The sequence below is a fragment of the Rhincodon typus genome, chromosome 20, assembly GCF_021869965.1.
Source record: "Rhincodon typus isolate 14 chromosome 20, sRhiTyp1.1, whole genome shotgun sequence".
Classification (NCBI taxonomy): Eukaryota; Metazoa; Chordata; class Chondrichthyes; order Orectolobiformes; family Rhincodontidae; genus Rhincodon; species Rhincodon typus.
In genome coordinates this window covers 39,271,667-39,292,741 of record NC_063351.1, presented here as the reverse complement: position 1 = coordinate 39,292,741, position 21,075 = coordinate 39,271,667, and the positions used below count along the sequence as shown (strand labels likewise).

Below are 21,075 nucleotides of genomic sequence, written 5' to 3'. Positions count from 1 at the left end.
GTACGCAAGAAAATTAACTAGGCCATGTGGTAGAAGTCCCACCAAAAAACTCAACGCGAGTCTCACTTGGCCAAATAAGGAAAGATCAACCCAAAGTGATAATGACCGGACCATTTGATTTTGTGATGTTGATTGAGGCATAAATCTTGGCCAGAGCGCTGGGATGAACTTCCTTGTTCTTCTTCAAAATAAACCCAGTAGATTTCAACTCAGCCAGAGAGAGCAGACTGGACATTAGTTTAATGTTTCGTCAACAAGGTGTTACCTCTGACAGTGCAAAACTCCTTTAATGTTGTAATGAAATGTCAGCCTTAATTTTAATGCTCAGGTCTTTGGAGTGGGGTTTAGATCATAATCTTCTGATTCACAAGTGAGAATACTATCCACAAAGCCACAGCTGACACCTCATTGGATGGTCAATAATTGGCTGCAGTCAGGTCACCTTGTATTGTCAGATAATTAATTTACTCATTGTGACTAAAAGGCGCTTTTAGTGCCCTGCCAAAACTATCTATCGTGCAGTTTGCGAGGAAGGCAAACTCGGAGCCACATTGGTATCTAATTCCTATCAGATAACTATTGCACATCCGATTTTGGAGCTTCAACTGGTTGTTGCCAAGGAGAATTTTACTTGCTACATTTTGCTGCTCCTTTCTTCTCAGGGGATATTTTAAGTTTGATGGATATATTCTGAGTAGGCAGTGAATGTCATGCTGTAACTAAATGAGTGCTCCTGCTGTTGACCTGTGACTGATCTTCCCAAAGCTCAGCTGCACATGTGCAGTAACCAAGGAAACAGCCTCTCTGGGTAACAGGTCCTAATAAATTTAAAATGTATTTAATGTATTTTCGACTGAAGCTGATTAGTGGGTGGTCAGTGCACTGCTGTGCCTGCTTGATGAGTAGAGGCAATGGTCAATTCACAGAATTAGCTTTGTGTTTATGTGTGGCTGTGATCTGTAGGCTTAAACTCAGAAATCATACATACAGCCTATTTACACTGTACTGGTGCTATATTCTTATCAATGTTATTCTTTGGACTATGCCTCAGAATTGTGTGCAGTTTTGTAAAATCAGAATTCATCTTGATTGGAATTATAGAATAATAACATAAGACTATAGAACATAGAACATAGAATCCCTACAGTGTGGAAACAGGCCATTTGGCCTAACAAGTCCACACTGACTCACCAGAGAGCATCCCACCCAAACTCACCCCACTTCCCTCTCCTTGTAACCCTGCATTTCCCACGGCTAATCAACCTAACTGACACATCTCTGGACACTATAGGCAATTTAGCATGGCCAATCCACCTAACTTACGCATCTTTGAACTGTGGGAGGAAACTAGAGCTCCTGGAGGAAACCCATGCAGACAGAGGGAGAATGTGCAAGTTCCCCTCAAACAGTCACCAGAGGCTGGAATTGAACCCGGGTCCCTAGTGCTGTAACCTAATCCCATGGCTCCCACCCATCCCTTGATCCCTTTATCTTCAAGAGCTATATGTACCTCCTTCTTGAATGTAACCTGTCTAGTCCGATTAGAATTTTATGGATTTCTATGAGATACCCTGACCACCCACTAATCAGCTTCAGTGGAAAATACATTAAATACATTTTAATTTTTCTAAACTCCAGTGAATACAATCCCAACCAACACAACTATCCTCTTACATCAGTCCTGCCATTCCAGGAATCAATTTGGTAAACCTTCGCTGCACTCTTATCTATATCAAGGACATTCTTCCTCTGATAAGGAGATCAAAACAACACACAATTTTCCAGATGTGGCCTTACCAATGCCTTGTATAATTGCAGCAAGACCTTCTTATTCCTTTTCTGGAATCCTCTCGCTATGAGGGCCAGCATAGTGTTTGCCTTCTTTACTGTCTCTGCACCTGCATGATTTCTTTCAGGGACTGGTGCACAAGGACACCCAGGTCTCATTGAACATTCCCCTTTCTAAATGCCCTTTGGTCCTAGACTCTGTGACGAGGGGAAACAATCTTTCCACATCCACTCTGTCAAGTACACTAATAATCTGGTATATTTCAAGATCGCTTCTCATTCTTCTGAAATCCAATGATAACAGGCCCAATCTACTTAATTGTTCCTCAAGAAAGTCCCTTCCTAACCTGGATCAGCCTAGTGAACCTTCTCTTGACTGCCTCCAAAGCCAGTATATCTTTGCTTAGATAACACTCCTGAGAGAAGTTATCTTGGCCCATTGTGCCTGTTCGACTCTTTGAAAGGCTATCTAATTGAACACCTTGCCCTGTCCTTTCCCCATAACCTTGCGTATCTTTCCTCTTTAAGTATTTATAAAATTACATCCAATTCTGTTTTGAATCAAGATGTTAACTCTAATTCCACAGCCCTTTCAAGCAGCACATTCCACAGCACAAAAAGTCACTATAGAAAAAGAAAATGTCTTTGTGTCACCCTTTATTTTGTGAATAACCTTCTGCCGGTAAGAACAGTTTTTCCTTATTTAGTCTATCAAAATAATTAATTATCCCAATTTCTCCAGTCTTTCCCTGGATCTGTAGTCCCTTATCCCTAGCATTATCCATCAATGACTAGATTCAAGAGAAAATTATCATCCCTTAACATTCAATGGCAATACCATTATTGAATGCCCCACCATCAACATCCTGGGAGTGACCAGAAATTGAATTGGACCACCTGTACAAATAATGTAGCTACAAGAGCAAGTCAGTGGCTGGGAATTCTGCGGCAACTGATACATCTCCTGCCTCCCTAAAGCCTGTCCACCAACCATACAAATCAGGAGTGAGATGGAATACTTTCCACATCCCTGGATGAGTGCAGGACAAAGCAGCCTGCTTGGTAGGTAACCTATCTATCATCTTAAACATTCTCTTCCTTCACACTGGTGCATTGTCTCAGCAGTTTGTACAATCTACAAGATCCGCTGTGATAACTCATGAATGTTCCTTTAACAGCATCTTCTAAATGTGAGTTCTACCAAGACAGGGACAGCAGATTGCATGGGCGCAGTGATTTCACCCCCCCAAGTCACACATCTTCCTAACTTGGAACTACATCACCATGCCTTTGCTATTGTTGGTTCAGAAACCTGGAACTCCTAACCTAATAGCATTGTAGGTGCACCTACAGCACACAAATTGCAGCGGTTCAATAATGCTGCTCATGACAACCTTCTCACGAATAATTAGGACTGTGAAAGTAATGCTAGCCCAGCCAGTGAAGCCTGTATCCTAAAAAAGAAATAAAAACCCTGTGAAACATCTTGGGTCATTCTGTTACTTTCAGGGTGGTTTATAAATGCATGTCATTGGTGTTGTTGTAGTTCATACTAAGAGAAGGGTGACACGTAATGGTTAGCAACCTTTCCTTCAGATCATCAAAAGTTGTTCCTTTTGTTCCTGAAGTAGCAATGATTATTTGAGTGCGTCTGAAAAATCTGAAATCTGTGTCACCGTCTCCCTGGAGCGCTAATTCAGTGATAAAATGAGTGAAGCACTGCATACTCAGGGACAAGTGGGGTTGGTTGGGGGAGGGAAGGTAATTGGAGTGGGTGGAAGGGCAAGACTGACTGCTCCCTGGAGGGCACTGCTTTTGCAGCACTGCAGCAAGGTCAGAGGGTACTTAACTCACTTTATCACAGCAACATCACAAAAGAAAGGTGGGTGGAGCCTGTGTTTTGTACAGCTTTATGTCTTATGATTAAAGCTCATTCAGATAATATTTGAATATGTTTATATATATTGGATATTAATTAGAAGATTATTGATGCAAACAATTTATGGAAACTGCCAGCAATCCCATCCTTATAATAAAATAATTATTACAGGATGTATTGGAGAAAAATCCAGTGTTTTGGGCCACTGTTGCAGGCAGACAGGTATCAGTAATCATTTGAACTGTTTTACTCCACCATCTCAAAAGAACACTGGCTAATAATAATTATGATCTTTTTCAAATGTCCAATTTTACTTCAACCACCTGGACTGTGGAATTCTCTCCCTGAAGCGCTCCACTTTTCCCTTCCTTTAGGATGGTCCGTAAAATCTATTTCCTAACTAAGCTCCTAATCACCTGTCCTGATATCTCCTTAAATGGCATAGTGTTGGATTTTGTCCGATTTATGTTCCTGTGAAGCACCTTGGAGCTTTGCTGTACTAGAAATGCAAGTTATTACACAGTTGTTAACCTGAATGCCTGCTGAGGAGAGGCATCTGGGAGCATTGGATGTAAAAGGGACAGACAATTACAGCTTCATTTTAAAACGGAATGTTACTTTCCATTTAAATGTTTGTCCCAGGCGCTTCTTATTTTGATGTTGAAACATTACCGTGGTTCATTTAGCCTATAGTTTTCCCCTATTTCTCACACTTCTACTAACATTGTCAGTGAGGACCTCCTCTGGAATCTCATGGTCTGATGGCTGTGGCAGAAAAGGAAATAACAAGACACATTTACATCATCATCACTTCCCCTCAAAGCCACGTATAGTTAAAGCCAATTGTCTAAACTTTTGCTGCCTGTCAGTAGAGGTTAGACTGTGCCATAGATTACTAACCATTCTCTGGTATAGACATAACACTGTCTATGGTCCAGTGAAGATCACCTCCACCCCCACTTTTCCTGTCAGGATCCTTCCTACAAGAGACATCACGTGTCTATAATATGCCAGCCATAGGAACATACTGTATTATATTCACAAATATATAAGTAATAATCTGCCCCCTGCAGTGGCCAGATTTAGCCAAACCACTAGTATCCATTACAGTATTACATTTTAGTTGATCCACTTCCTATCCTCTGATGAGTCAGCGTGCAAGATGAGAAGAAGAATATTGTCTAGGGGCATAACTGCCTGAGTACCACTCAAAATTTATCTCCTCCAATAGTGGGTTTTTACTATAGATAATCGCTCTCTGCCATGCTATCTACCTCAGCTCTCCAAACTGTTAAAAACACTATTTAATCCAGATAAACACCAGGAAGACCGAAACCTTTGTACCTTGCTAAAAATTTCATGCACCTTCCATTTACTCCATTCCCTCCCTGGCCAGTGTCAAATTGTTCACAGTTTTGACATGTTACTAGATCGCAAGCTAAGCTGCTGATCCCTTACCTTCTCCATCACAAAGGCCACCTGCGTTTAGTATTGTAATAAATTATTTCAACTGTCCTTCAGCCCCCTTGGCTGACCTGTTTATTTATGTGATTCCCTGCCCAACCACATTTTATACAGAACTCTGCTCCCCATATCCTACATGCAAAAAGTCTCATCTCTCATTGCACTATGCTTGTTGACTTAGATGTATGCTCCCCAGTGCCTCAAATTTTAATACTCTTCCTCATTTTAAATCTTTCATTGCCTTGCCTTTCCCTATCTTTATGAATTATTCCAGCTGTGTAACCCCTATCTCTATATTCCTTCAATTCTGGCTTCTTGTGCAACCTCAAACCATCATCCCAACATTGGCACCCAAGTCTTCAGCTATCTAAGCTCTAAGACCTTGAATTGCTTCCCTAAACCTTTCCACCTCTCTATCCTCCTCTTCTGCTTTAAGATTCTCCTCATAAGCCACCTATTTTTACAAAGTGTTTGGTCATCCTTGCTACAATTCCAACCCTTTACTTGGATCCGTTGATTTTAATTAAGTCTTTGCTTAAGAAAATTATTCCACGATAAGAGCTTATATAAACGAAAGTTGACTTTCTGTGTACTGTTCTGTGCCAGTGTGCTAATGAAATTGACTCCATGTTCTCAGTTGCCCCCGATGCTTCTGACAGTTGCTTTCTGTGTGACTTACATCAGTAAGTCTCTCATGCATGCTTTCATACTAATACACATTCAGCTCCTTGTCTATTCATATGCCCACACAGAGGTTTCCGAGAAGGGGAATTTATGTTCGTGAATATTTGAAAGTAGGATTTTATAACACTTTTATATATAGTATTCACATAGTGGAATTACATTGACTGTACAGAAATGAGAATTGAATTTTCCATAAATTACACCAGCCCTGGAGACAGAAGAAGATTAGTCTCGCACATGACTGATTTCTTTATGGCTTGTGGATTTATGTGTAGTTAAACAGACAGAGCTATTTTCATCAATATTTAATCTTCCACCTTTGAATATACTGGAAGTGCTTTGCTCAAATGAGTCATGACTGGAGCAGGAAAACTGAGATCTTGTCACACTCCTTGTCTGACATCCAGTCCTGAATGAACTTTTAGAAGACCAAGGTCATCATTTCTAGACCCTGTAACAAACTTTGTCCCTTTTCCATTGCTGCTACCCCTGTCGGTGGCAACTGTCTCATGCTAAACCAGACTTAAACAAATGAATTGCCAGCCCAAGTGGAAATAAATAACCTGATATCCATCTCAGAGACATGTCTGCAAGGTTATCAAGATGGGGAACCTAAATTTTTGTAGGTACTTGACACTCTGTAAGGACGAGAAGCTAGTGCTGGAATAGATTGTTAATTAAGGATGACTTTAGTTCAGAAGAGCAAGATGTAAAATCAGTTTGGATAAAGATAACAACTATCAAAGGTAAGAAGTCACTTGTGGGAGTAGCTTACAGGGCTCCAAACAGTAGCTACACTAGGAGAGAGTATGCTGGTAGAAATAATGTAGAGACCTTCCAGTTTCCAGGTGGTCAGGGAATTGATGAACTCCCAAAGATGAACAACTCAGAAGTTCCAGTGCTTTAAATCCACAGGAATTGTGCATAATTCCACATTACTTGGTTTAAACAATCTTTTTCCTACTTTAGTCCACAGCCTTAAATAAAGTAAAATAAAGAGATGAGATCTTTGCAGTGTCACTCTATATGTAACCTGGACCCCAGTTTAACTCATTGACTATGTTTAGCTCCCTTACACTGGAAAGAATCAGTGTGTGTGAGGGACCCTCACTACAGTAAGAGTCAGCATTTATGTGGGGCTTGTACCCTAGTGGAAGCCTGTGTATTTTGAAATTGTACCTACGTGAGAATCAGTGGGACCTATACCCCAGTGAGAGTCAGTGTGTGTAGGACCCATACCCTTAGTGCAAATTTGTGTGTGTTTGGGACCCGTAATCCAATGAGTCAGTGTATGTAGGACTCCTACCCCAATGGGAGTCAATGTGTGCAGGACGTGTGACCCAGTGAAAGTCAGTATATATATCGGAGTCATACCCCAGTGACAGTCATTGTGTGTGGAACCTGTACCCCGGTGAGAATGAGTGCCCAAGAGTTCTATATTCCAGAGTGATGTTGATCTTCAATGTGAACAGAAACTAACTTTGCTAATAAATGTGTTTCCATGGAACAAAGAATGCCATAAAGCACATGTTTGGTTTTGAAGTGGCAAGTTCTCAATATGGGTTTGCATTAGGAGAGAATTGATCAAGATACTCAACTATGGTGGAGTCCACAGCCAAATTCAGACAGACCTTACAACCTGAAATAAAAGCCATCTGCTTGTTGAGTGCTTCACTGCCAGCTCCTGCTGTTAACAAATTCCAGCTGGATTGAAAACCTTTCTAATATTGTCACAAAGCCAAGGTGGATGTGGTGCTTTATATGTGTATGGCTATACTGATGTCAGACCCATGTGGTGTATCTGTATCATTGAAATATTGTTGTTTTTTGCAATGGAAGTGAACACAGCATAAGCTAGTATTGGCCATGTTTTCTATCTGAGGTAAAGATACCTTCACTGGGTTAGTATGATGTACGCTGGGTGAGACAAACTGTGACCTAGATTTCTAGATGCTAGGAGATTGGAAACTCAAAGTTATGAAAACCTCTACTCAAGTGGTACATTTACTCTGTTTTACCCTTTGGTTCTTAGTCTGCTTCCTGCTTAAACCATGCACTGTTTCTGGATGTTATCACTGTAATCCATGACAACACAAGCCCTCACTATTGTCTGATTTCATGCCATATATCATTCCCATATTCATAGTCACCTTATTGATCAACTCAATGTCTGGGAGCAATTACAGAAATCAATAATAAGTTCTGTTTTCCATCTGAGGCTTTATTTTGTTAAGATCTCATTAAGGAAAGATTCCTTCTGGAGAAAAATTATACCCTGGAGATAAAACAGACAGGGAACTGGCAGCAGTAGAGGAGTCACTCAGTGCCAGTGATGACAGCTCAGTCTAGATCACACCATAATCACTGCTGAGCCGCATTGGTAAAGACTGACAGACCAGACAGCTTTGCCTTATTTTTCTCTCATATCATCACTCCTGACTTTTGTCTCCTTTTCCAAAATTCCCTAAATACTGGATAATCTCATTATATTGAAAAATGTATCCAAGAAAGGAGGGAGGAAGAAAGCAGGAGAGTACAGGCCAGTTTGACTTAACATCGGTCTGAGGGAAATTGCTGGAATCTATTATTAAAGAGATTATAGTGAGGCACATAGGAAATTGGGCAAAGTCAACAAAGTTTTGTGAAAGGAAACTCATGCTTGACTAATGTATTGGAGTTATATAAGGAAGTAACAAGCCATATGGATAAAGTGGAACCTGGTGATGTGATGTAATTAGATTTCCTGAAGCCCTTTGATAAGGTGCCACATCAAAGGTCACTGCACAACATAAAGGCATGTGGCATATGTGTTAGTGTGGATTTGATAGCTAGCAGTAAACAAAAATTAAAGATGAATTCATCATTTGGGTTTGCAAGATGTGATGAGGAGGGTTCAATACTGGGACCGCATTTATTTACAATTTATGTCAATGGCTTGGATGAAGGGACCAGATGTATGGTTGCTAAATTTGCTGATGACACAAAGATAGTTAGGAAAGTGCAATGTCCAGAGGACATGAGTCTGAAAAGAGGTATAGATAGGTAAGTAGGCAAAAATTTGGCAATTAGAATATAATTATTAGAAAATGTGAAATTCTCCATTTTGTCAGGAAGAATAGGAAAGCAGTATATTATTTAAGTGAAGAGAGATTGAAGAACTCTGAGTAATCTGGTTTTCTTGATAGATTAATGACAAAATGTTGGCATGCAGGTAAAACAAGATGAGTGGAATGTAACACAGTGTGGACCTGGAGGAATACAGCAGGGCAGGCAGCATCAGAGGAGTAGGAAAGTTGACGTTTTGGGTCAGGACCCTTCTTCAGAAATGGACCATTCTGAAGAATGATCCCAACCTAAAACATCAACTCCTTTGATGCTGCCTGGCCTGCTGTGTTCCTCCAGCTCCACACTATGTTATCCTTGACTCCAGCATCGGCAGTTCTTACTATCTATGCGTGAGTGAAAGGTAACCTCATTGAAACGTAAGAATATTAGTCGACTTGACAAGGTAGATACTGAAAGGCTGTTTCTCCTTGTGAGAAAGTCTAGAGCCAGAGGGCATAATCTCAGAGTAAAAGGTCACTCCTTTAAGACAGAGTTGAGAATTTTTTTTTTCTTTGGGCAAGTGAATCTTTGGAATTCATTAGTGCGGAGGGCTGTAGAAGCTAAGTAGTTAAGTATATTCAAGGCCAATGTATACAGTTTTTTAACATGTGGAAGTCGAGGGTTGGGGGAAAAGGCAGGAAAGTGAAGTTGAGGATTATCAGATTAACCATGATCTCATTGAATGGTCAAACAGACTCAATGGGCCGAATAACCTATTTCTGTTCATATGTCTTATCATCTTCCTTCCTCTGCTTCTCTTTGTGTGTCTTTGCCTCTCACTGAGTATTTCTCTTGATCTTTGGCTATTTAAATGTGCAAACTGGGTTTTCCACTGAACATTTGGTGATGTTGTGACATGGAATCGAAACAACTATAACAAAATGCTCAGATTCTTTCTGTTAATGCAGTTAAGAAAAAAATGTGATATTATTTCTAGTCAATGTCTGAAACTCTGAGTTGTTTTAGCTGCATTTTAACCTTTGATTTTTGACTATTTAACAGTATCCCTTTACTTTTATTTCAGTACCTTTGCTTAATTTGTTTTACCTTGTATAATCCATTTCATCTTATTCCTTTATATCCTGTTGTTCATGTTAACTGATCTTCTGTATAAATGTTATCCCCAATTATAGCTTGCATCTATAGCTTCCATCTTTATTAGCTGATGCTGGTTGCTTTTATTTTTCCAGACCTCACATCCCCTTTTATTTTTAAATCTTTTTCCCACTATATGTTATGCGTTAGATGTCTGGAGGTTAGTTAGCTCGGTTGGCTGGGTGGCTGATTTGCAATGCAGGATGATACGAATAGCATGGGTTCAGTTCCTGCATCAGCTGAGGTCACCATGAAGGAGTCTCCTTCTCAACCTCTCTCCTTGCCTAAAGCAAGATGGCTATGAGGTTAAACCACCACTGGTTATCTCTCTCTAATGAGAGAATAGCCCTATTTTAGATGTAATCTACCTTTGCAAAACTGGTGTCAGCCCCAACGAAATATAATTGATATTCCTGACACCAGTCTTTCAGCCATTGGGTGGTATCTCAAACCCTATGTCTTTCCCAATTCTAGCACATGTGGAAGTAATCCTGAAATTACAGCATTAGAATTCTGGTGTAGAAACTTGTTTTTTTTAATCTCTTATACTTGTCCTATAATATTTCAGCCCTTTCTGTCCCATGTTTTATTTATTATTTCATAGATTGTGCGTACCACTGGCAAGGCCAGTATTTGTTGTTTATACTTAATCATTCACTAGAAGCTGGTGGTGAGCTGCTTTCTTAAACCACTGCAGTCTATGTGATGTATCTATACCCACAATGCTGTTAGAGAGGAAGTTCCAGGATTTGGACCCAGTGTCAATGAAAGAATGTCAATATACCTACAAGTCATGATGATGTATTGCTTGGGTAGTGTTCCCATTCATCTGTTGTCCTTGTACCTCTGGGTGGTAGGTTACAGGTTTGGAATGTACTATTGAAGGAAACTTAACCAGTTGCTGTAGGGCATCTTGTTGATGGTACACACTACTGCCACTGTGCACTGGGGGGAAGGGGGTGAATGTGGTGCCTATTAAACGGTCTGATATGTCTTGAATTGTGTAAAGCTTCCTGAATGTTGTTGGAGCTGTAGTGATATAGGCAAGTACTCCAACACACTCCTGACCTTTGACTTGTAAGTGATGGAAAGGGATTGGAGAGCCAGCAGGTGAGTTAATTACCACAGAATTCCCAGTTTATGATTTGCTTATGTAGTCACAATAGTTATAAGACTGGTCTTCTTAAATTCCTGATCAATGGGAACTCCTAGGAAGTTGATAGTGCGGGGGGTGTGGTTCAGTGATGGTGATGCCATTAAATGTCGGGGACCAATGGTTAGATTCTTCTTGTTGGAGATGGCCATTGCTTAACACTTGGGTGGCGTGAATGTTACTTGCCACTTGTCAGCCCAAGCCTGAATATTGTGCATGTCTTGCTGCAATTGGACATGGACTGCTTCAATATCTGAGGAGTTGCACGTTATGCTGAACGTTGCACTGATCGTTATGCAGACAAGAACCACAGTCACTGGCTGCTTTCCTTCCCCTTACACAGCCTTGTTATTTGATATTGTTCTGGGATGTAACAAGGTCTTTGGGATTTCTGGTCTGAACTGTAATAGTATTAGCCTCACTGATTATTGAATCCTGTCTCCTTGCTGCATTTCTGTCTGTGTCTACTGTGTCTCCCTTCAAACCATTCCTTATTGGTTGAGGCTATTAACAATTGGCTCTGCCCAGAGTCCCATTATTCCCTACCGGAACCTGGTGTTTGAGAGCATCAATTCCTCTCGTCGTCCTGTTCTAACCTTCGCCACCTTTGGATTGTCACCATTCTTTCAGTTCTTGCTTTCTGTCTTCAGTGTGACATCCCCTTAGGTCATGACAGAATCTTCTCTTCTGCTGTCATGTTTAGTTAGATTGTCTCCATCTACATCTTGGCTTCTCAGACTTTGAGTGTGAGCTGTGTGAAGTAGTGTCATATTTGCCTGGCTTAACCCCTGATGTTGGAAACTTCCACATTTTGCAGTAGATAAATAACTGTCCCTTCTTGTGCTAAGTTTTGGGAAGATGGAAATTAGTCATAAACTCTGTTCTCTCACCGCTAAAACCAACCTCTCCTCAGCAATTGTTGGAGGCTGAGCCGGACTGTTTGCAGTCTCTGTGTGGGATTTGACCACAAGATGAGCTTCCAGGTACATATCAAGAACATCACTAAAACAACCATTTTCCACATCTCTAGCTTCACTCCTGCCTCAGTTCATCAATCAAGGCTGAAACTCCCATTCATTATTACCAATCTTCATGATGCTAGTGCCCTTTGCTGGTCTCTCATATTCTATTGCCATAAATTTTGAGATCTTCCAGACTTGTGCTGCCCATGTCCCAATATGCACATCTCCCCTGTGTTCCTGATCTGCAATGAGCATGGTTTAGTAACAAATCCGTTTTTTAAATTCTCATCCTTTTCTAAAATCTCTCCATTGCCTTAAACCTCCCATCTCTGAAATCTGCACCTACAATCCTCTGAAATCTCTGCACTTCTGTAATCCTGAGAATCCCTGAATTTTACTTCAACGTCGGCAGCCGTGCCTTCAACTGCCGTTTTCTTTGGCTCTGGAATTTCCTCCTCTCAACCTCACTTTTCTTCTTTAATACATTACTTAAAACCTACCTCTTTAACCATTGATCCTAATATTTTGTAATGCGGCACTGTCAGAATTTAGTAATTGCTGTTGTGAAGTGCAATGAACATTTTTATTAAGGTAAAGGCAGTCTATATGTGCAAGTAGTTATCCTAGTTAGAGTTAACTAGTTTGTTCTAATTTATAGTTTATAGTGATCATTTGGAGAATCAATACCTTCTTGCCCTTTGCATCTTATTCCTCCATGTAAAGAGATATTAGGGCCAATGACAAATAAACTTGGTCAAGGAGGCAGGTTTTAAGGAGCTCATTTCGAGGATTCCTTATTCCATTTGCTCCCTGCTCATTCTGATGTGCTCTCAGAATTGAGTAAAAACAGGTCTCTATGGAGTAGCAAACTAAGACATGAGGAAAATTTGCTGTATTTTACCAGGAGCTGAGAGACTCTGGAGGTTTACGGTGCTTATTCCCCATGACCCTGCAGGGTCGATGTTGTTGTCCGACAGCCTTTACCTATAAAAATCCGTGCAGTATCTGTCTTAAGAACAATAAATACATTTGTGCCTGACACGCTATATTGTATATTGAGTATTGGAAATGTACAAACATAAATTATAGACACTAATTGAAAATTTGTTTTAATTTTGCCCTTTACCTGTAGCACAGATGATATTTGCTCTGTTGATTGCTAGATTCCTTTGTGAGAGGTTTGTTATTGCTACATCCAGTTTCTAGGTGACACAAGCTGATGGGACAAGCATCATTTACATTGTTGCTTATTGACATTGTTGTGGGGGAGGGGAAATTAAGACAAAGCCTTTTAATAAATAACCCCTTTGTCTTTACTGTGTTTCAGGATGGTTTACTCATTCTACACTATGGACTTGTACGATCTCATAAATGATGGTGGATTCTCTCTCATTATCAAACAGTAATGTAACTGGGGTTGTTTGTGACATCAGACATAATGTAATGTGGTCTACTTGGAATTTGCACTGATCAGCTCCAGAGTGGCTGGAATCAGAGGCTGTAGGGCCAGCTTTGAAAGGATGGCCACTTGGGGATCACTACTGCAATTCAGCAAAACATTACATCCTGTCGATTACCTCAGTCTTATCCTCTGAGCCTTGCATCCTCTTCCTGCTCTGCAGCTGTTTATGCGCCTGTAATTTTTCATCCTGCTGAGCTCGCACTACTGTAGGTTACTTAAAATATTCGTATGCGACACCAATATTATCAGACAGCTTTAACTGCACATTATGTCATTGTTCATTGAAATGAACTGTAATATTACATCCAAGCACTGACCACTAGTAACTCAGAACCATAATAATGTCACCTCCTAGTATTGGTCTTGACCAACTATGACACACTACTGCTGACCATTGTAATGTCATGTGCAATTACTGACTGTTGGGATGTCGCATCCTGGTATTGACCACTGTGATGTCATGCCCTGTTACTGCCTGCTGTAATGCCATATCTGGTACTGACTGATGGTAATGAGGCTGCAATAACACAAGTTATTTGCAGTGACTGGAGCTGATATCAACACTAGGACCTTTTTGCCTTTGTTTAGAGAATCTTGTGCATTTTTTGAACTGTTCCAGAGAGTTTTTAGATATTTTTCACCAGTTTGTTAAATTTTTTGCTGAGTAATAACATTGGAATGAAGTTGTTTACTTTATGAAAAATGAAAAAAATATATTTTTAAAAGAAAGCCATGATGTATTCCGTTATAATTTAAAATTTCAGATATTGTTCGAGTTGTTAATGACCAGAACATCTTGTTATGAAATGAACACGCCAAGGTGCTTCACAGGAACATCACAAAGCGAAATTAGGGCAGATGCCCAAAAGCTTGATCAAAGTGGGTTGTTTTGAGGAACATTTTAAAAGAGGAGATTCATGAAGACAGGCAGTGTGGTTTAAGGAGGGAATTTCAGAGCTCAGCTTGGCAGCTGAAGGCTGAACGAAGTATTTAAAATCAGGATCACTGTTATCAAAGATTCCATCAAAAACTTCTAGGGCAGTTACAGGACTAGGTTAGATGCTGAGTAAAGTTCTCTCTACTTTATCCCCATCTTTACACCAAGCTTTATCACAGCAAGTGTTTAGCAGGAGGGCAGAGGAAACGCTTCAACAATGTCCTCAAAGGCTCTGTAAAACAATACTACAATCCCCAATGACTTGAGGGAATTTCTAGCCCAAAACCACCCTGATTTGGAGATGAAGCATCCACAAAGGAGAGGACCATCTTCAACAAGCCCACATGAAGAGCAAGCGCAAATAGAAGAAGGAGCATGTGAAAACCACCCCTCCTGTGTAGAAAGTGTGGATCTAGTGTTGGACTGTTTGGTCACCGCACACCTAAACACCAGAGTGAAAGAGAGTCATCCTTGATATTTGTGCATGAAAAACAGAAAGTTAGCACAAAGGTACAGCAGGTAATCAGAAAGGCTAATGGAATGTTGGCCTTCATTTCAAAGGGTTTGGAGTATAAGAGTAGGGAAGTCTTCCTGTAACTTCTGGGTGGCATGGTGGCACAGTGGTTAGCACTGCTGCCTCGCATCGCCAGGGACCCGGGTTCAATTCCACCCTCGGGTGACGGTCTGTGTGGAGTTTGCACATTCTCCCAGTGTCTGTGTGGGTTTCCTCCGGGTGCTGTGGTTTCCTCTCACAGTCCAAAGATGTGCAGGCCAGGTGGATTGGTTATGCTAAATTGCCCATAGTGTTCAGGGATGTGTAGATTAGATGGGTTATTGGGGGATGGGTTTGGGTGGGTGCTCTGAAGGTCGGTGTGGACTTGATGGGCCGAAGGGCCTGTTTCCACACTGTAGGGATTCGATGAACTGTACACGGTGCTGGTGAGACCACGTCTGGAGTACTCTGTGCAGTTTTGGTTCCCTTATTTAAGGAAAGTTATTTTTCAATTGTAGTTTGTTCAGAGACATTCACTAGGATGATCCTTGTACGGAGGGATTGTCTTATAAGCAAAGACTAAACAGGTTGGGACTCTACTCATTGGAGTTTAGAAGATTGAGAGGTGATCTCATTGAAACATATCGGATTCGTAAGGGGCTTGACAGTATAAATGCTGAGAGGGTGTTTCTCTGCATGGGAGAGTCTAGGACCAGAGGGCATGGTCTCAGAGTAAAGGGGCACCAATTTAAGACTGAGATGAGGAGAAATTTCTTCTCTGAGATCTGTGGAGGCAGAATTCTTGTGTATGTTTAAGGTTGAGGTAGATAGATTCTTGATCAGTAGGGGAAAATCAAGGGTTACTGAGGAGTGACCGTTTTACAGACCAAGTGGTGAACTAATCACCTTAAACTTAGCAAATGAGGAAAATATTGGATGGTTTCAGGGAATTGCATGTGCTAACTAAATAAATTTGGGAACTTCACACAATTATCAATAGTCAAACCATGTTAAAATAAAGAGTAATGATGGGGAGGATATTCTAAAATATGTAGAGGAGAACCTGTTTGCAACATAGACTTAGCAACAAGACTAAGCTATTCAACATTTTCTTGAGTGAAAAAGGAAAGGCAGCATTTCTGGATCTGGTGCTGGGGAATGACATTGGACAAGTTGACCAGGTGACTTGGGCGAATCACTTAGCTAAGAATGATCAGAAGGCCTGGATGTGCTAACAGTGTGTTGCAGAGGCTGCCAGATACTTTCTCTGCATTCTGTCTGACAATTTTCACATAGCCACTGTACTTCACAACCTCTGAAACAGAATTGTTTTGACTGAGAGCCTGAGGGACAATTGAAATCCATTTAAAACCTATATTTAGCAAGAAATTATATTGAAAGGTACAAAGGCTGCTGAAGATTACAAGATACTGCAGAGCAGTTTCTTATAAACAACAGATGTATTTGTAGATCTGTTTTATTTGTCAGCCTGATCTTCCCTTTATGGAGACCCTTAGAGTCATAGAAACATCAATTGCACAAAAGCAGCCAATGCTGCCAGCTGTGCTGTTTGTAACTGGATTGTGCTCCAGTAAGTATCTTAAGACTAACCTTTCATGAACTATGGTGTGAAATCCAGACTTTTGTATTTCACATTACTACTTCTGTGTCTCCTTTGATCCCTGTTCATATAGTTTCTGAGTACAGAAAATAAAATTAATATAGATGTTCTGAAGATAAGACGGAAAGTAAAGTCATTAGCAGAACTCAGAAGGTTTGTTGGTTTGGAAGTTGTTAGATGGAATGTTGGAATTATTCCAAGTTAGACCTTTTAATGGTAATGTTAGCCCTGAACTGGATATTCCTATTCAATGTTGGAGTGAGGGTTCTGAATCCTACCTGTTATGTGGAAGTCAATTCCTCCATCAAACTGCGAAACAGTGGATAAGGTTTAAATTGTACTTGATTCAATGTTATTCACTATTGTGTCTTGTATAGATTGACCAAAGGTTTAGCCCATGTACATGTCCCATAATGTGACTATGACTAACTCTAACCAAGTAATGGAAGTGATTCTCACTGTTTACCCTTTCAAATCATTTGTGTTTCTAGAATACCATTGTTCATGACAGTCATTCACCACCACTTTCTGTAGGCCAATTAGAGATGGGCAATAAATGCTGATAGTGATGCTCACATCTCGTCAACAAATCAACAAATATAGTATGATCTGGGGTCCATGGGTAGCATGCTTTCTTCAATCAAAATATTGTGCATTCAAGCTAAACTTCAAAGCTTTAAAACAAAATACTGGCCAGAGCTTACTTGTGAGTACTGAGGAAATGCAGTTTGGAACGTGACAACAAATTGAGGCCCCATGAACCCAACACTTAAGTGTAAGGAATCCTCGAATGTTATTTTAAAAAAAGAGCAGAGAAGTCAGAGCCAAAGTGTATCCATCAACCAGCATCACTAAAAGAGCAGATTCCCTGGTCTTCAATATCATTGCAATTTGTGGCACTTTGTGTTGACTTGCCACTTCTTTCCTGAGGGACAACAGCAGCTCTGAGGAGGGATGATCTGCCAGAAAAAACATCAAATGAAGCCATTGGGTTGAACTGAGGAGCCGAAAAGAGCCAATTATACTGCTGGGAACATACCTCAGAGAGAGGTAGAAAAGCAGATTGCTGACAGGGTGCAGAAATAAAAGGGCAGGAACAGTCGGCAGTTTCAACCACCCTAATATTGACGAGATAAATTCACTCTCAAAGATACAGAGGCACGGAGTCCTTAAAATATTAGAAAACCTTTTCAGACAGTTATTATAGACCTGAGTTGGCAGTTCTGGGAGTAATTTTAGAAACTTAAGCTCTGCAGTTTATATGGATATCAATGGAGGAACATTTTTGTGGTAGTGATCATAATTCCATTAAATTTAGACTAATTATTGAAAATGATAAAGGTAGACTAAACATTAATGACCCTCAGGAACAAAAACAAAGTTGCTGGAAAAGCTCAGCAGGTCTGGCAGCATCTGTGGAGGAGAAAACAGAGTTAACGTTTAGGGTCCAGTGACCCTTCCTCAGAACTGGTGGCATCTTGCTGGAGATGGCGGAAATGGCATCTGATGATCTTCTGGATGTGGATGCTGGTGGGATGGTAGGTGAGGATAAAGGGAACCCTATTGCTGTTGCGGGAGGGAAGAGAAGGGGTGAGGGCAGAAGTGCGGGAGATGGATCGGACCCGATTGAGAGCCCTGTCGACAACGGAGCTGGGGAAACCTCGGTTGAGGAAGAATGTGGACATTTCGGAGGCTCCCTTGGTGAAGTTGGCCTCATCTGAACATATGCGACGGAGACGGAGGAACTGAGAGAATGGGATGGAGTCTTTACAGGAAGTGGGGTGTGAGGATGTATAGTCCAGGTAGCTGTGGGAGTCAGTGGGTTTGTAGTGGATATTAGTGGCCAGTCTATCCCCAGAAATGGAACCAGAAGTGTCAAGGAAGGGAAGGGAGGAGTCAGAGATAGACCAGGTGAAAGTGAGGGCAGGGTGGAAATTGGAGGCGAAATTGATGAAGTTTTCCAATTCTAGACGAGAGAGGGAAGCAGCACCGATGATATCATCGATGTATCGGAGAAAGAGTTGTGGGTGGGGGCCGGAATAGGACTAGAACAAGGAATGTTCCACGTACCCCACAAAGAGACAGGCATAACCAGGGCCCATGCGGGTACCCATGGCAATCCCGCTTACCTGAAGAAAATGAGAGGAGTTGAAAGAGAAGTTGTTGAGGGTGAGGACAAGCTCAGCCAAGCGGAGGAGGGTGGTGGTGGGTGGGGATGGTTCAGCTCTTTGCTCCAGGAAGAAGCGGAGAGCCCGAAGACCCTCCTGGTGGGGATTGGATGTGTAAAGGGATTGCACATCCATGGTAAAGAGGAGGTGGCTGGAGCCAGTAAACTGGAAGCTTTGAAACCGGCGTAAAGCGTCAGATGAATCATGGATGTATGTGGGTAGGGATTGGACCGGGGGGGAGAAGACTGAGTCAAGGTAGGAGGAGATGAGTTCTGTGGGGCAGAAGCAGGCTGAAACAATGGGTCTACCTGGACAGTCCTGTTTGTGGATTTTTGGCAGGAGGTAGAAACAAGCTGTGCGGGGTTGGGGGACTATTAGCTTGGAAGCGGATGGAGGGAGATCACCGGATGAAATGAGATCTGTCACCATAGTGGATACAATGGCCTGATGTGCCATGGTGGGGTCATGGTCCAGGGGAAGGTAGGAGGAGGTATCTGAGAGCTGGCGCTCAGCCTCTGCAAGGTAGAGGTCAGTACGCCAGACAACAACAGCACCACCCTTATCGGCAGGCTTGATGACAAAGTCAGGGTTAGATCTGAGTACACGGAGTGCAGTCAGTTCGGAGGGAGATAGGTTGGATTTGTTGAGAGGAGCAGTGAAATTGAGGCGACTAATGTCACGTCGACATTCTCAATGAAAAGATCGAGTGCAGGTAAAAGGCCGGAGAGAGGGGTCCAGATGGAGGTAGAGTGTTGGAGTTGGGCAAAGGGGTCTGTGGGACGGGGAGAGGACTCTTGTCCAAAGAAGTGAGCACGGAGGTGAAGACGGCGGAAGAACAGTTCGGCGTCATGTCGTGCCCGAAATTCATTAAGGCGGGGACGCAGAGGGATAAAACTGAGGCCTTTGCTGAGTACAGAGTGTTCAGCATCGGAGAACGGAAGGTTAGGAGGGATGGTGAATACCTGACAGGAGGTGGGGGGATTGGGGAAGGGGATAGAGTCAGAGGGAAGGAGAGGAGAGGTAGGTTCCAGAGGGCCGTGGGTATTTTTGAGTTGTTGCATCTTGTGGGCCTTGATGCCTGAAAGGAAAAGAAAAAGTTTCTTGTTAGCACGACGAATGAGCAGGAGGATGAAGTGGAACTGCGGAGTGGTGCAGCCCTGAGCCAGCACGTTGTGATGCTGTTGTAGAGAAAGGTTGAGAGTGTGCATGTGGCGCTGCATGGCACTGAGTGTGGATCTCAGGATGCGGCGAGAGCAGCCTTCCATGGAACGTTGAAAATCATGGAGATATCTGTGATCCTGGGAGGATTCAAAACATGAGGGATGAAACTTCAGTTGGAATCCACGTGGAGTGAGCCTGAGCCGGAGGCAGTCACTGTGGAATGTGATATGGCTGTGGAAACGAGTTTTAGCAAATACCTGGTCAAACACCAGGAGTGACAGTGAAATTAAAGTCGGTGGGCACGAAGAGAGATTGGAATGGAAATCCCGTCGGAGAGAGGAGCAGAACTTCTTCAAGGTGGGCATGCCTGGAAGAGATGTGGCAGTGAGTTAAATACTAAATAAAAACCAAAAGAACTGTGGATGCTGTGAATCAGGAACAAAAACAAAGTTGCTGGAAAAGCTCAACTGCTCCAGGAAGAACTGGGTTCTGAGGAAGGGTCACCGGACCCGAAACGTTAACTCTGTTTTCTCCTCCACAGATGCTGCCAGACCTGCTGAGCTTTTCCAGCAACTTTGTTTTTGTTTCTGATTTACAGCAACCACAGTTCTTTTGGTTTTTATTAATGACCCTCAGTTGATCTCTGATTTGTCTGGACAGTTTTCTTGATCGAGATTGACCTGGTGAGAGCTGCATTTAACCATTTGAAGGAAGCTAGGTCTCTGCCCTATTGCCTAATAACCTTAGTCCAGATCCTACTGAGGTCAGCAGCTAGTGTAGGGAGTCCCAAACCCTGAATTCTGTGTATATCTGGGCCCCAGTCTGTTACCAAGCCCTTCTGTTTCATTCCCAAGGGAATTGCATATCCAAAGGGAAAGAACAATTTCACTTTTATTGTCAATATACCCACTGACTCATGGTACCATCCTGGTCCGGTTCAGTGTAAGGAGACATGGAAGTGAAGGGATAATATGGATGCAAAACTTTGTGATGACTGTTTACAACCTGATACAGTACTTCAACGTGCACTGACTGAAACCTCCTGTTTAACAAACTGTCCAATTTCTTTGTACTATTATCATGAATATTAACTAGGCTGATAC

The 21,075-nt window shown here is 41.8% G+C and overlaps 1 protein-coding gene across 2 annotated transcripts in view; it reads left to right on the top strand.

Annotated features, from left to right (window-relative positions):
* pcgf6 (polycomb group ring finger 6) overlaps positions 1-14,321 on the top strand; it is a 57,037-nt gene extending 42,716 nt beyond the window's left edge. For both annotated transcript variants that reach the window (XM_048609021.1, XM_020534196.2), the window contains exon 10: positions 13,458-14,321. In XM_048609021.1, the coding sequence (XP_048464978.1) occupies positions 13,458-13,505 (48 nt within the window). In that variant the 3' untranslated portion in view covers positions 13,506-14,321. The remainder of the gene's footprint in view (positions 1-13,457) is intronic.
* Positions 14,322-21,075: the final 6,754 nt, after the last annotated feature.